The sequence below is a fragment of the Excalfactoria chinensis genome, chromosome 3, assembly GCF_039878825.1.
Source record: "Excalfactoria chinensis isolate bCotChi1 chromosome 3, bCotChi1.hap2, whole genome shotgun sequence".
Classification (NCBI taxonomy): Eukaryota; Metazoa; Chordata; class Aves; order Galliformes; family Phasianidae; genus Excalfactoria; species Excalfactoria chinensis.
The window spans coordinates 18,915,817-18,933,183 of record NC_092827.1 but is presented as its reverse complement, the minus strand read 5'-3'; the positions used below and the strand labels follow the sequence as shown (position 1 = coordinate 18,933,183).

Sequence of the window (17,367 nt, the reverse complement as noted above, 5' to 3'; positions counted from 1 at the left end):
AAACTTCTCTAGTATATGCCAATTTCATTCTCCGGCAATTGCTTTGCTAATGCTTCAGAGAAATCTTCTCCTTCTTAAAAACCTACACTTGGAGTTTTAAAACATGGGGGGAGAAAAGGTAGAAATCTGACATGGAAAAATTTCTTTCAATTTAAGTGTGAAAAATGTGAATTTTGAATTAGAGAAAGGAATAAATGCTATTATAATTGTTTTTTAAAAAAAGCAAACAGAATTATGACTTCTTCAACTTTTCTTACTCAGCGAAGCTACTTTTTCTTAAGCTTACTTTAAAAACAAGCTGTGTTTACAGAGACCTGTGGAGGCATAAGCAAATTTAAACAATGTTTGGTTGTTCAGCCAACTCCAAAACGTTCTTGGCACCACCTGCTTTTCCACTCATTTTCCCTAAACTATTTACAGTCCAATGTAATAAAGCTTAATAGTTACAAGTTTGAGAGTGACCTTAATTTTAAAGCTGAGATGAGGCTAGTGAAGCTTCACCAACAATTTTCATTTATAATAGATTTATGACAAAATAGTATAGCACTTGCCATCAAGCGCATACACTTTGAATACAGTGCAAATGGAAGAAAAAGAAGCAGAATTCTATCCTGCCTTGAAACCATGTAGATTGGAGATGGTCCTTAAGAAATTAATTGAGCTTTTTCCATGGAAAACCAGGATACAAGAATCATAAGCAGGAAAGATATGGCAGTGTGGGACACTGTAGCAATAAACTTGGAACCCTGGGAAACAGACATGCTACTATCAAATACTGAGTTGTTCATGAAAACACTTGTTATAAGGTTTTAAAAGTGCCTTGAGAGACTGAAAGATGACTCCTATATAATTAAGAGTGCAGTCATAGTAACATGTATCTGTATATTTTAAAAAAGTGATAACTTACAAAGCAAAACAAACAGGCATAACAACTCCAGTACATACTATTTCACCTTGACGCATTCCAGAGATATCCTCTTTAACCCTCACATAAAACTAACGATACATTCATCTTTTCAGACTCTTATTTCTCAACAGTCAGTCTGCCCAGCTCCTTATATAAGCATAAGACACCATATAGCAACAAGAAATAGAACTGCACAGATCTTAGCATTTTGCTATTTTCAAACTGACAGACTGTTCTTCATTAGAAAAAAAACAGAAGTAAAAATATCCTCATCAAAGTAATGAAAAGTTTCAAAAATTATCCTTCAGTAGGAATATCAAAGAAAGGAAAACTTGATTCCTAATTATATATATTGAAAAACCTTGATTCCTGAAGGAAAAAGAATTACTCCGTCCCACCTGAAAACCTTTCCAGAAACTGTAGCCTTCACATGAGTAAAGTATGTAAGCAGCTCTTTCAAAGCCAGCCTCAAGCCACAACAGCTATTAAAGCCGCAGGAAGAGAGGAAAATGCACATAATCATACAAATATCCTCATCTTATCAAAGGTAGAGCTGTGAACTCCATTCCTTTTCAGAGTCTCATGACAGAAAACCATTACAACACCTTTTAAAATTACCCTTCAGCAAAACTAATTATTTGGGCCCAGATACACCATGCAGACAACTCCCAAAGCTGAGTGGACTGCGGAGCTGTTCTGCTTTTATTTCAGGTGGAGTTTTGTAACAGAAGCTTGATGTTTGTCTGTTCTCAGAAATACTAGGAACAGCCTTGATTGCTCCTGTAAAAATTTTCTAATTTGGCCAACCTGTAAATCTTTCAAAAGCTGCAGATGATTCATATTCAGCTGAAAGTTTTAAAGCGTGCTAACAGGTTATCATTGGATAATCTGACAGCTATTCAGCATGAATTAGATGCCATTCCTACATCCACCAAGCAACAAAGTATTTTTGACCTAATCATATCTTGCACTTGAGACTGTGATTTCTTCAGTATCAGAAAAGAAAACCGAACTCAAGTATTCTTTTGCTCTGGCTTTTAGTTCGCATCTCTCTTCTCTGTGTTAGTCCACTTAGCACCCACACAGGGAGAAAGGAGCAGAAGTAAGCCAGCTAGTTCACGTGCAACGTGCAGAACAGATTGACAGGGAAAGACAGAGAAGGAAGATGATGTAAGGATCATTTATTGTGTGACTGAGGAGGGCAAGTGACAGGGAACCCCAGGGCTGGAAAGGAGGAGCCTGGAGTGCAAAGCCAGGCCCAGTAGAGGGAGAGAGGACTCGACCAGAAACACCACTGCTTTAAAGTAATAGAATTTAACTGCTTGACTGCATATTTCCACAGGATTATATCATCCAAGGAACTTTCACACTAGAATTTTCTAACTTCTGTTTTCCACTAATAAATACTTTCACGTCCTTCAAAGCATGCACGTGTAGTTTTTTCCAGCACATTCTTAAGCACAGATCTCCACATTCCTCAAGGCCCACGCAGTCACTTCCAACTGCTAAGGACAAAGCCAGACTGCAGAAACACTCACGAAACACTTTTACACATTCTTTACACAGTGAGTGGTGCAGAGCTGGAACACGCTGCCCAGAGAGGCTGTGGATACCCTGCCCCTGGAGACACTCAAACCCAGGCTGGATGAGGCCCTGGGCAGTATTAAATGTGGAGGCTGACAGCTGCAGGTGGGTTGGAGCTTGATGATCCCTGAGATCCCTTCCAACCCAAGCCCTTCTATGATTCTATGACTCAGCAAACATAAGTGCAGATCCACACCCTCAGTTACACGGACCCAACAGTGCACCCCTGGAAAGCGAGGCATAATAGTGCCTATGGAGAGCATTCCTCCACAGCAGGAGCAAGTGCCTCTGCAGTGCTCCTCACACTTTTCCATCACACCACCAATACCCACAGATTAGCTCCTTGTACAGTCTCACAGAGGGAAAGCGTCTGCTTTGCTGGAAAAAAAATGTCTAAACCAAAACAGTGCATTCAAAACCACGTGTGGGCTCTCTTCCATTTCCTTCCCTGGAAAGCAGATGGGAGCCAGAGGCTATCATTCCCCAGTCACGTGCAGTTGTGCTAAGCTGGCATTACAGGAAACAGAGGTCCCAGGGGCATGAGCACGTTGCTAATTACTCAAAGCTCATACACATGTCCAAAGTATGACCACAATGTGAGCAATAAAGGTCTCTACGGAGAGTATTCACACAAAAAAACAGCAACAACAAACAAAATAGTACATATGCATACAAGGAGTATTTCCAGTGATGGAAACAAAAGCAAAACCACACTAATTAACAGGCCCTCTCTCCAAAGAAACAACAAAGAATTAAGCAAAGCCTCCTCTCTCATATGTCATGAATGTATGTATTACATACTGATACTGTTGTCAATCACATGTAACAGACATTACTCTTCTGGACAGAAAACTAACTCCAAACTGAAGTCAAATATCACCCTCTTCCAGTATCTGAAAAGTGCTTACAGTGAGAGTGGGGCAAGTCTCCTCTCACTGGTGACAGGACGAGGGGAAATGGCCTCAAGTTGCACCAGGGCAAGTTTAGGTTAGATATTAGGAAATACTTCTTTACAGAAAGGGTAGTTAGGTAATGGAATAGGCTTCCCAGGGAGGTGGTTGAATCGCCATCCCTGGATGTGTTTAAGAGTCATCTGAGTGTGGTGCTCAGGGATATGATTTAGCAGAGGGTTGTTAGAGATAGGGTACTATGGTTAGGCTGCGGTTGGACTTGATGATCTTCAAGGTCTTTTCCAACCTGGGTAATTCTTTGATTCTATGATTCACACTCAGTGCTCTGGTGACTGCTGGCACTGCGTGCTATGACCATAAATAGCCCAGCCTAGTCCCTGGATGACCTGACTTTTTCCACCTCAAAACTGTATTTGTCGATTCTGCCACTAAAATTTCACCAGGAAACACCATGAATGCACTGCAAGCTACGTCCTCAAAATAAGGTGACATGATATGACAGCTGACAGCAATATGTGTAGCAGAGCTCAGCCAGGGCTGCCGTGTGTATGAATTGCTGAACTCGTCCTGCAATATGCTGCCAAAATGACTGTACACATATGGAAAAAAAAAAGAAGTGAGCTTAAATAAAATGGAAATCAAACAGCAGAAAAACAAGTCATTGGAAAAAATGAAGCATTCATCTTTGGAAGATGAAGGAAGAAGCATATTGGCTAAGCACAGGATACACGTGCCATGTGAAAAAAAGAAAACCAAATACAAAAATAAGGATTTTCTAGGAAAATTGTTTTTGACCACATAGTGGATGTATTTGTGGGAAAATAACCATTTGTTAAAGAAATCTCCACAAGAGAGCATAATCCAGCTTGGCCTTTATTTCTCAGCTTTTTTAATCTATTACATCTTTTTTTCCAAATGATTACTTTTCACATCAAAGCAATTCTTGTTTAATTACTTGAGGAATATGCATTTCTCTAATACAGCCTGTTTAATTAGCAACACGAAACTGCTGCATCATCTGATAATACCTTAGACTGAAATGACTTTGTTGCCTAGTGAGGCAAAAAGTGTCATTTTATTATAGGGGGCTGAAACAGGCGAACCATGAAATCCCACTTCCACAGAAAAAATACATACAGTTCAAATATTAAAAATGTATATCCTACTAAGAACAGCCGGAGTTCACCCAAAGTAAAATCTGAAATATGCTATGCCTTGGACTTAGCAACATCCTTCCACCACAATGCCTGTTTTCGGAATGATTAGGCCAGGGCTGAATAACCCTTTAACCAGCAATCTCAAAACTGAAGCACCTGCAATCTCCTAAAAGCAGAGCTCTGTGCACCTAAAGGTCTCCACTTCCTTGAAAGTATTCACATGCTCATCTTCATTCCTTCAGTGATAATGGCCAAGGTGTGGCCCAGAAGCCGCATGCTGCTCTGAGGAGTGATTTGTCCTTTTGGACGCACTGAGATAGGCTACTCCTTCCCAAGTACAATTCCATCTAATAATGGTCTCAAAGTAGTGCTGGCAACATGTTCAGATGTTTAAAATTAAACTGAGATTTAACTGCTATTTGCATTTTCTCCTCAAAGTGTTCTGAAGAAACAATCTACAAACCTACCTTTTACAGAAACTATCACTTGATACAACAGAAAAATATACAACCTTGAACAGAATGGTTATATCCTGTAAATTAAGGAAAAACATTGCAAATATTTTGGGTTTCAGCTGGCTCCTCACCTACTCATTCTCTTTCTCCAGCCTACAGAATGTTAAACAGGCTGACATGTAAGCAAAGTTTAACATACACACCAAGTCTGTCAAATCCATTATCATAGAAAAATAATGGGGCGGAAGAAGTCAACATTAATGTAGACATTAATCCCCTGTTTACAAACTCCATTTCTACCTTGTTATTTTAACAATAAAGAGCAGTATCATTGTCTGCCTACATCTATGGGCAGCTTGAAGCTGGTATGAATCATCTGGCTTTGGTTTACAGGTGCAGCAGGGCAACTCCCCAGACACAGGACAGCAGGAGCCCAGCTATTCCCAAATTTTGGCTAATGCAGCTCATTGAAGGGCATAGGTCACCAGTACAGTCTGTCAAGTTCAAGTTGTATAATATTCCCTTTCTTAGCAGTTGTTTTAATTATTGTTTTAATGCATCTTTGGAGGTCTTCCTTGCACAAACACACTGAGGTTCAGCTACAGGTCAAAAAGGTACATGCACGGAATTCAAACAATGATAATGTTTCTTTAGGAGCTTACAGTCCATTAGCATGAGATCCTTTCTCATAGCCTCCTTCTGTTGGTCATGGAGCGGGAAGGAAGTACTTGCAAAGTACTTTTCAGGCCACTAAAGTCACTGAGCTGAAACCCAGACTATTTAACAACACAACACAAGGGCCTTCCTTTGGCAAACTAAATCATCTTGACCTGTGGTAAGCACTCAGACTCACAAGAGTCAGAATATAAGGTAGTTTATTTAAGGTGTATACACCTGTGCACTGGGGAGTTTGCACTGCCCCAGTTGCGCAACTAGTGTCTCTCAAACAGTCATATTTGTACCACACAAAATGCACACTCACTATCACTCATGATTCTGCAAAGCAGGTATTGCTAACTCACTCTAGACAGTTGGTTGTCCTATGCTAACTATTTCATTGAATGTTTTCTTGTTTTTCACTCCATTTTGGACATGCACAGTGTATAGTGAAGTCTGTTTGAATAAGTTTTCTTTTGTGGTGATTGGTCCAGTTTCTTATCTGAAGGTTTCAGGTCTGGAATTCCAGGAGCTGCTTCCTTTGCAATGTGCTATTGATAAGTTAAAGCCTTGCTCCCATTCTACCAAACTCCTCCCAAGTCTTGCCTATTCCTAATAAGCCACTCCCCAAACTCCACCTCTGAAGTAATTTCTTTAATTTCTATGGAATTCAAGCAAGGGACCCCCCTCGTACATGTACATGGCCCCTAGTACAGGGATCATCCTAGGGTTTCTACCTTTACTCATACTGTGAAGGTATTCCTTTGAAAATATATATAATATAATATAATATAATATAATATAATATAATATAATATAATATAATATAATATAATATAATATAATATAATATAATATAATATAATATAATATAATATAATATAATATAATATAATATAATATAATATAATATAATATAATATAATATAATATAATATAATATAATATAATATTCTGACTCTTGTGAGTCTGAGTACTTACCACAGGTCAAGATGATTTAGTTTGCCAAAGGAAGGCCCTTGTGTTGTGTTGTTAAACAGTCTGGGTTTCAGCTCAGTGACTTTAGTGACCTGAAAAGTACTTTGCAAGTATTTCCTTTCTGCTCCATGACCAGCAGAAGGAGGCTATGAGAAAGGATCTCATGCTAATGGACTGTAAGCTCCTAAAGGTTTCCATGAAACTATGACAAGGTTGCCTTTTACTGTAAAGCTTATTTGAATGAGATGGGATAAAGAAACTCTACACAGAGGGCTGTATGGCATCTTTCCTCAAGTATTTGTTAAGCATGTCTTCCTCAGATGGCTATGAATTGATTGTTCAGTTGCTCTCTATAGAGAAAGTAAGCAGCACCTAACAAATGTTCCATTCAGTAAATCAGATGCTTTATCTAAGAAATTGTAATGCAAACAAGCTTTTACTGTCTCTTACACACAAGATAAAAGAATTTCAACGATGTATTAAAAAGTTACTCTGTCTATGTAAACTCTACAAATTGAGTCAGTACAGAGAGGTTTTAGGCACGGTTAGTGAATATCTACAAGGATTGGTGACATGGGAATAAACAAAAATCCCTCAGTTATTTGGCAGCAATTTATCTAGGCCAGTTAGTGCGAGATGCAAACCACAAACAGGCGAAAGAGGCAATAATAATAATAACCCACTACTTGCACGTTGGCTCACCATTTGAAATTTTTAAAAATGTATAAGTTACATAAATATTCCTTGCAGGAATACTCAAAATATCAGTGCCAATTCCTTTACATTTTGTTCATTTTTCTCTTCAGGAAAAATATCAATTACCCCAGAACAAAGATTAAGTTTCGTTGGCAGCCCTTTGAATCTCTTTATCTCTTCCTCAGTTTCTCTTTCCAGTCAGTCTATCTGGGCCTTGTCCTACACATGGCGGAGCAAGTTAAGTCAAGCAGTAAAGTCACATTGCAAGCTAGCTGAGAGAATGGAAAAAAAACAACAGCAATCCCTGTAAATTATTATTCAGAAAAAACAACAGATGTTATCAAAATGTCAAAGTTAACCACTCAATTCTATCACAGTGAAGAACAACAAAGCACAGATATCTAGCAAATATCTTACAACATGACTAAAAAGCAGAATTGCATCCCAATGAATTATGTCTTCTTCGTAGATGCTAAAAACAGTAACAAGTTTAATCTCTTTCTGTTTTCCCTTCAACTCTCAAATATGCTTGGCTTGAAGAAAATCACAAGAGTGACGTGTGACACTGTAACTGCATTTTTGCAATGGGAACGCTCTTGTTACTCTTTGTTGCACAGCTTGTCTTAATTGTCACACGAAATAATTGATGCTTACCTTAACCAGTGCATTTTCCTTTATTTACTGAGAGCAACGTGATCTTCAGTAATAAATAAATTGTTCTATTACAAATGAGATGTCACACACCAGCAAGCTACTGCCAGCTTCAAAAACAAGGGACCATTCATAACTACAATTCATATTCTGTTCTCATTCTTCTGAAATCTTGGCTCCCCTTTTACCATCATTTGTAACTGTCTGCATGTTGAAAATAGATATCTAACAAACAATGCCATTTAGCCTAAGACCAACTCCCTGTGTAGATTCTATTTAATTTAAACAGTGTCCTTATTTCAATCCCCCTATCATGCAAACTAACATCTTTTATCCTACTCTAGCCTGAAAACAAGCACATTTCCCACCCTGTTCTTTGCTTCCACAAGCTACACTGTAAAATATACAAGTGATTTTCTTGACAAAAGCTCTAATTTAACTGCATGATTTCTGTCTCAGTCACAAAATCAGCTGGTTAAAACAGCTAAAATCCAAATAAATTACAACATCATTAACAGGAAAAAAAGTTAACTGAATAATCTCACATATATACACACATATATGTGCGTATGTGTGTGTGTGTATGTATGTATGTATAAAAGTATACAGGGGAAGAAAAAGTAGTTCCTCTAGCAGAGAAATACAGTCATTTCCACAGCAAAACATGGCAGCCACTCAGCAGCTCCCTGCTACAGCTAATAAAGGTTTTTTCCTCTTTTTTTTCTTTTTACTGGAAAATGCAGTCACCCCAATGGGAACTTTTATGAAAGTATAGAGGTTTCTACGCCTGTCTTACTGGGGAGTGCTCTCAGATTCAAGACAGACTTCCTAGTTAGACACAGAGGAACTATGACTATTTTAGTGTTCCGGCACTGGCAGACAAACAAACACACACAAAAAAAAGCAGGAAGACACAATCACAGCACTCAGTCATATACAGGATATCCAGATTTAAGTCCTTGGCCTCCCTGCTTTATGTCTGGACATAATGGGAATAAAGAAATATCCCACTTGCAGTTCTACAGAGCTGACCATTTACATAAAAAGCTGTATAAAATACTTTTACATCTGGAATCTAGTAGATACCATCAGTCTGTTTTCAGCTTAAAGAACATCAGGAAATGTCTTTATTTCATCCCGCTGAAGAACATCTTGAGTTTCCAACCTTCAGCTGAAGAGAACAAAAGCTTCCCACCTGGTTTCACTCACAGTATTGGGAACAGTGGCATAAGTCAGCAAGAGGTGAGAACAGCCCTTCACCACACCCAGCCTTAGCATCAACTCATCCTTCCCAGATGACGTACAGTTATGGATGACTGTCACTCGGGTAAAGAGTATTTGGCATTAATATGGAGACAGTGCAGTCAAACTCATTCTCATTATGTCCTCTTATTGAATTTTCACTATTTCATTCTAATAAAAATAGTTTTAATTTCCTATAAATAGGAAGCAAAATGGGAAGTCTCTTTCTGACTCCAAAACTGTACAGCAATAGAGCCATGCTCCAAGTCTTATCACTATACGTAAACCTACCTTGGCAGACTCAGTTCATTACAGAACAGAGCTTAGGTCTCAGAGCTGTTGTAAAAGGCTACTTAGGATGAGTGGAATGAATCACTGACAAGCATGCTCAGCATGAGGAGATACACCCTATGTTTTCAAATAGCTTCCAAATAGAAATCGTTTGAGGGATACTGCCACGTATCAGAAGAGCAAAGAAGCAGCATGTTCAGACAAGAAAGAGCAGACTCAGAAGCCTGTTGGACACCTAGCACCCCACCCCACCTCCCTTAGGCAAGAGGCTGCTCAGGTACCCAGCCCCTGCAGCACACACAGATGCCTCCTTTTGTGGAACAGCCCTGATCAAAACCTATCAAGTCTTTACTAAAGAGTAAGGTTTTATTTGCAAGATCACAATATGTTTTTCAAGTAAATAAATGAACAGCCAGGGGCATTATCTCCTAATAAGGTAATAGCATAAGCACTGAGTACAATAACGGAGCCCTAGAGCAGGTTGCCCAGAGAGACTGTGAGTCTGCTATGGAGATATTCAGGACCTATCTGGACTCCTATCTGTGTGACCTATTGTAGGGTACCTGCTGTAGCAGGGGGGTTGGACTCAATGGTCTGAGATAAGCAAACATCACTCAAGCATTAAATACACAATTCAAGTCATTGGTCAGCATGAAGACCACTTGCCTACAGCGCAATGCAATTCCTGATTCTGGGAATTACAAGATTTATATTCCTAGATGCAGAGTCGCAGTCCACATCATATCCTTTCTGTCTAGATAGGTTTGGATAACTATACTCCATTACAGCAGTCAATTAAAAACATAATTGTAACTTCCAGTCATAACCAAATTTCTTTATGTGAAGCATCAGTTTTGAAGCACTCCTCAGATAACTCTTGCAACCAAGGAAGCCTTTGCAGCTATCCCCCTCCCCCTGATATCTGCTAACATATATATTCAATAAAAATATACTCAAAGAAAAATATTAGGGAGCTTTTAAATCAAGCTTAGGAAAAAAAAAAAATCTTTTGAAAGTAACATATTCTGAAAGAAAGAACATGTGGTGTGTTTTTGACTATTTAAAATAGTTCCTTAGTACTTGAGTTTGCTCTGAGGTAAGGGGATTAACTAGTACAAACCTGTCACTGCCTCATTAACAGTGCACGAGTGGAATGCCCAAACAGCTATAAGGAAAGGTGTTAGTTACATAAGCATAATAAATGAAATAAATGAAGGTTAAATCCCTTTTTTCTTTTTTCTATCAGATGTAGATTTTCTTTAATCAAAAAGTGGCAGTGGAAGTTGTATTATTGATCCTAACAGCACTTCACATTTCTCAAACAATGTAGAGATAATAGTGTAATTCTGATCATTTCTGACATAGCTTTTACAATGATAAGGAAAGCATATAGTGACATAAGATCACTCAGAGCAGCAACTTGAGCAGAGAATCAACTTAAGTTAATAGGTCTTGTGCCAGCATATTAAGGAGCAACATAAGCATGTGATACACGTAGTTCTACATGTCATTAAGAGCTTTGAATTCTGGAATCATACTGAACTATGTAACCCTGAATTTTTGTCAAGAGTGCCCCACTTGCTGATACACTACATGAAGTTACAGCCACTGCCACAATTACTGCTTTAAACACTGGCAGCTCCTGCTCAAGTGGAAATATCGATTCCTTATGGATGACTCTTCCTCCGCAACACCACGTTTCTTTGGAGATGGATTAACTGATAAAGACAGTTTCACAGTAACCGTCACTAAACAAAACAGAGTTAAACTCAGAGTTCTGGCCACAGGGATTAGGACAAGCACAGGAAAAGCATTATGCCAGCAATAACCTCAGCAACATCTCGAGCATAAATAAAACTGTTAACAATGTTGTCTAAAAACTAACCCATTAAAAGCTGATTTCACAACTCTCTGCTTCTCTCACACTCCCTATTTCCTAGGTAGTATCTAGTAATAGACCTCTGTGGCAGTGCCTAAGCTAGAGAGAAAGCAATTTTGATCTAGGATTACAGTTTCTAAATTCCTGAAGATTTACGATTGAACAACAATAAGACAAACTCTCCTTCACAGTTGAAAGTTTTCATACAGTTATGTGAACAAGGAGTAAAATGTCCTCTAATTAATAACATTTATTACTAATACACACATGCTAATATATGCTTTTTAATATATGTGGATGCATATATATATATATACATATATTTATATGTACATAAATACATACATGAGAAACAGATCAGAAATGATGAGAAGACTACAAAAGTCATTTTCTATGCAGTCTGTACTAGCAACTTCACCAAAGTAAGAACAGCTACAGTGAGTTCAATGACAGGTCTACATAATCATGTCTCAACAAATAAACGCATTGGGAAGAGCAAGATCAGGACAAACATATATGATACTACTCCTAAGAAGTCTCTTAGCACCCAACTATCAAAAGCCTAATCTTTTCAAGATCTGAAATGCACAAATATCAAACACTATTCAAAGATGCATTTACAAGAAGTCAAATGAGAAGAAATAGCTATAGGCAATATTCTCTTTCAGCAAGCAAGAATGGTGAAGACAGTGATAAAGTGTCTTCATAAATTCTGCCTTTGTGCCACTTAAAACCTGAGCTGTACGTACCAGCAGCCACACAGATGCTGGCATACAGCTGCCAGAGGGCACTAAGAGGAACACTTTATTGAACTGGCTCCATTGCCCAGAATACACAATAATCTTCCATAAATTTCTAGGCTCTGACCACAGAGAAGTTTAGCCATGTATGTTTCCCCTCTGCTTCTCATGAGGACACATACTGGCTGAACACCACGCTGAGGAGCTGGAGCTAGAGAACTGCAGCATCCAGTGGTCCTTCAGCTACAGACCTCAGGAGATATCGCTGTGGAAGCAGCACATGCACTAACAGCTCACACCTCTCTCAGCTCAGACTTCAGTCTTGTCCAGATATTTGAGACACTAGCCTGGATACCCTGTCCATGCCACAAGCTTTGTTCATTTGTTCTCTACAGGGCACCACATTCAGGAGGGCTTGGGGTCAAGGAAGTACAGGACAAAGGTGCAATGATATGATCCACACTAAGTTGTCTTTGAAAAACGTTTATTTGCAGACAAGGACTGTAAAGACCAATCAGTCCCCTGGCTACTTCCTGCCATGCTGTCACAACACCAGCAAGCAATATTCAAGAACAAAACAGGGCAGATTGTGGAAGTTCATGTTTCAGTGGGGCACAGTTCAGTAGTTCCAGAAGAAAGCTGAAAATTCATATAGGGGAAAAAGAGCAAAAAAACCCTTTCAAAATATATTTGAAAGTAAAGCTGCACTGTTACAATAGAAATTATTCACAAAACAAAAACTGAGTTACCTTCTGGGGGTGGGGGAGGGAATTCCTCTGTGTCCATCCTAGTGTATCCACCACGCCTTCAGCTGACTGAAAAACCCTGCAAAAATGAAGGGAACATTTTTTTACATGAATATCATTTCCAACTATACAGACACTCCTTTTCAATTTGGCCAGGCTCATAGCTAATAACACGATGGAAGAGAGGAGATGTGCCTGGCTTCTTGCTTCACGACTAATCTAGTCCAAATTTTTACGTACACAGTTCTCAGTACTTGAGCCAGTAAGTGCAGTGACCTCAATAAGACAGATGAATAACGTTGAAATCTTCAAACTATTTGGTACTCTGCAGCTCCCACTGTGACAATTACAAGCAGATTATTAAAACATGCTATGTTGATGTCTGTTTGGTGAACATGTCCTGCTTCAAAAATCAACCTGATGGATAATGGGAGAAAAAATCCTAGGAAGATCATAAGTTTTGATGATGCTTTTCTCCATTTGGGAATCAGAAATTACAACTGTTAAGTTTGGGTTGGGAGAAGGGGCTTTAATCTTAAAACTTCTGCTTGAGCCATCGTAATCCCACCTCTCCTGAAGAAAGCTGAAACACTGGTGAGCACCCCCCATGCACACTTTCTCTTTTCTCCTGTGGAGTATGGCTCTTAAACCTACAAAACACCCCCATATTTTGCTCCTGAATACACACTGAGAGGGAGTACACATTCTCCTTCCTCCCAATGGTATTTAAAAGCAATACTCCAATGTCATCCAGAAGGACAAACTGGCACATGCTGCCCAAAAACCATTTTTGCTCTAAGTCGAAAGGTAGCATATAAGGGTAGCCTAAGTTTTTGTCCTACTCCCGAGTCATCAATTGATGTTTATCTCAAGGAGTCAGCGTTTCTGCACACAGAATAGCTCAAGTGCTTGGAAAGTTTCTGTAGCCAAAGTATGGAAAGGTTAAGCTGAAGGAGACAGTGAAATTCAGGAACGGTAGAGAAATAATAAACTAAATGAATTAGAGTATGGGGCCAAATGAATTGCCATGTACAGAAAAGGTGGCGGTTTCTGAAAGAAGTGTCTCAAAATGCAACCCAGCCTTAGACTGTAATTGAGTTCTTGATGAAAGGACTGGGCAGCCTAGTCTGGTGGTTGGTAACCCTGCACATAGCAAGGGGGTTGAAACTAGATGATCAGTGTGGTCCTTTTCAACCCAGGCCATTCTTTGATTCTATGAAAACAAGTAAATTTGGAGCCAGGAAGGGATTCCTGCACATATACAGCATCTATCAGCCACATATAAAACATTCCACTGAATGCTCTTACTACACAGTGTCCCTCCAAAAGCCTCTTTCATTACAGCTCTTATCTGCAAAGGTTGTTCCTGCTTACAAAGGTCCAGAACACATTTTAACAAACCGAAACTGTCAGGCAAAATATGGAAAAAATATGGTTTGAAGAGAATTTCTTAATTCTTTTTATTTCTTTATTCTTTTAAAGAATAGATAGTTCTTTACAACCATCACTTTCCAATCTGAAACATGCAGTAGCTGGCAAAGCTCTGGAAGTTCATCTCAGCACCTCTGCCAAATGCATCTTTAGGAAGGCAGCATAAAGGCCCCCTGCTTTTCTTTATTTTATTTTTAAACAGGATGTCAGTTTTTAAACACATGTGGAACTTGCTTCAACAGTAATTTTAAAAATACTCCTCTTCCTGACAAGCCATCCTTACAATAAGCATATACAGAACTGTGCTGTGGAAGCTTTCAACTTGTTTTCTGTTTTGATCTAGCTCAGTGACATGCTTCAAATTACACAGGAATTGTGCAGAGGAAGGACACAGCCCCAGTGTTAAGAGCCCTAACCACTGACCTGCTTTCTCTGATAGGAACAGTGTGGTTATTCACAAGAAGAAAGATATACTTTCTTACTTAAGAATGCCTTATGAGTTGACTTATACATTGCACTAATTCAAGTTCCCCAGATTTTTCTCTGCATTTCAGCTACTGAGATAAATGTTCCTGTGCAAAGAGAGCTTGTGTACTGTGCATTTTGGTAATACTCTTCATAAAGATAAAACAAACCCCATTTTATGTACCAGATATAGCCACGCCAGTGTTCATGGAGCATTTTCCAACAGCACCATACAAAAAAACATTTAAATCTTCTGTTGGGAAATCGGGGAGCTAACCGAAATCAAAGGGATTTAAGGCCAGGCAATTCAATTCAGCCAGGAGTACACAACTGATGTGGCATGTATAGCTGCAGTACTTTTACCATCTTGATCCCAGAGGTCATGACCACTAACAGAAGTCTCAAACTGTGCAGATATAGAAGTTTATACAAGTGAAAATCACAGAAATCAAGTATCACATTAACTTGGAAGGGACCACTGAAACTTCTCCCCTATACTCAAGACAGGTGTAATTATAACATTAGATCAGGTTGCTTTCATCTCCACACAAATTCTGAAAACCCCCAAAAGGTGGAGATTTCACAGCTTGCCCTTGTGCCTCACCAAACATAACAGGAAGAACTCTTCCATCACATCCAGCTGGAATTATCCTTGAAGCAGCCTGTGACCATTGCCTCTCATTCTTTTGCTGTGCACCCCTGAACAAAGTCTGGCTCCGTCCTCTTTACAGTACCTCCTGAGCGAGCAGAGGACTGCAAGTCAACTACCTTAGTCCTTTCTTCTTACAACTAACCAAACTCTGCTGCATCTCCTGATCTTTTCTAGTGCCCCAGCCATGGCAGCCCTCACTGGCCTAGCTTGTTTGCCAGTCTCTCACTCATACTGGGCCCCAAACTGCACAGTATATACCAGATAGAATACCACAAGTGCTGAGCAGACTTCACTCAGTTTAACGCAAGATCACTTAAGAAACTGAACTATGAGAATACCAAAACCTGTTTCAAAGATAGCAAATAGGAAAAAAAAAATATATATATATATATAAAACATGAACAGTTTAAGAACAGGCTTGAAATACTGCAAATGACAAAAAAATAAACCTTTCAACAATACACAAAGTTTTCTTGCTCATTTAAAATTGATTCCTCAAGCACACAATTACCATTAGTTAACAACATAAACAACTTCCAGGCTTCACAGCAGTTACAAAAACACAGGAGCAGAAAGAACCTACTGAGTTCACTAACCCAACGGTTAAGATTACCTACTGACTTCCAGCTTCCCACCTGACTCAGTACTCCTTACTTTCTTTCCTTCAGGCTCCAGTAAAGAGGTTGCAGTGTGTGCTGTGGACCATAGTTGTGGCTTACTGACCATCCCCTTTTCATCCCCTTTGTGACCCAACATACAGCAGATACTAGGAATAAGACCAAGGTACTCCCAAATTCTTTCACAAAGGGAGGCAACACTTTTTGGCCAAAAGACTGACTGTCGCTTCCACTGTCTGCCTCCCCATACTCCCACCTGGCTCTCTCCTCTCAAGCTATTAAGAGCAATAGGTGATGTTCATATTTACACACTGAAAGTAGAAAGGGAACTGTCACTCTTAGCAAGTTCTCAGTTTAATTCTCCACCCAGAATGGGTTAGCCACTGAAACTACTGTAGGAGCCCTAGCACTTGTCCAGTGAAGACCAGTGGCCTGGCATGTAAGACTGAAATTCTGATTCCACAGACAACAGCAGTTTTAGCAAAGAGAGACCAAAGTTTACAGAAGGCAGTACTCCTCTCTGTGACTCAGTTTCCCCCCCATGACATTGCTAAGATTATTCCTGATAAGTTCTCCTAACTCCAGGACTAGAAGGTCTCTCAGATGAGGCTGCACACTGATAATTTCCTCTAATTGTGCAACAAACAATAGACCACCAGTTTTCAGCTACCAGGACACAAATAACGATTGACATCTGCATTTCTGCTTCATAAAAACTACTTTCTGAAGTCATTACTTATGCAATAGTCAGAAGGACCAAAGCAAACATCTCCAAAACTATGAGGCAGCTCAGTGGTCAGAGCTAAAGGCACGGATCTATCCACTGAACTTGACAGAGATGCACACTGCCAAGATTCCAACTCTAGAACCTAAGAACAGTAAAGACTGCAAAGTAACTTCTCTGAGAAAGCCTGCAAGCCTAATAATTAAAACAAAACAACAACAGAACCGTGAAGACAAAGTTTCTCAATGTCTGAAATACTTCTGTGCCCTTGTCAATATTCAATATAGCTATGTAATGCTCAACTGAGTCTTTCTCAGCCTCTAACTACAGAGCTTCTGCTGAGAAATTCCTACTGAAATTTGATGGACAGCCTGTTTCAAAGGCACAGAGCAGCAAGAACATAATACAGGAAAAGGAAGGTTAGTTTTTGTGTGTATACTTTTCCATATGCATAAGCACAAAGCCTAATTTGTGGCTCAGAAACAGTCAAGGTAAATTTTCTTACCAGCTACAATGCAAACATGGTCAGATTTGCAGATGCACATTTTTTCAGAGCACATACAGAATCCACTTGTCTGATGGTT

At 39.3% G+C, this 17,367-nt stretch overlaps 1 protein-coding gene across 9 annotated transcripts in view; it reads right to left on the bottom strand.

Annotated features, from left to right (window-relative positions):
* Positions 1–17,367, bottom strand: part of ARHGEF10 (Rho guanine nucleotide exchange factor 10) — a 109,623-nt gene that overhangs the window by 85,653 nt on the left and 6,603 nt on the right. For all 9 annotated transcript variants that reach the window (XM_072333184.1, XM_072333188.1, XM_072333189.1 and 6 more), the window contains exon 2: positions 12,898–12,973. In XM_072333184.1, the coding sequence (XP_072189285.1) occupies positions 12,898–12,934 (37 nt within the window). In that variant the 5' untranslated portion in view covers positions 12,935–12,973. The remainder of the gene's footprint in view (positions 1–12,897; positions 12,974–17,367) is intronic.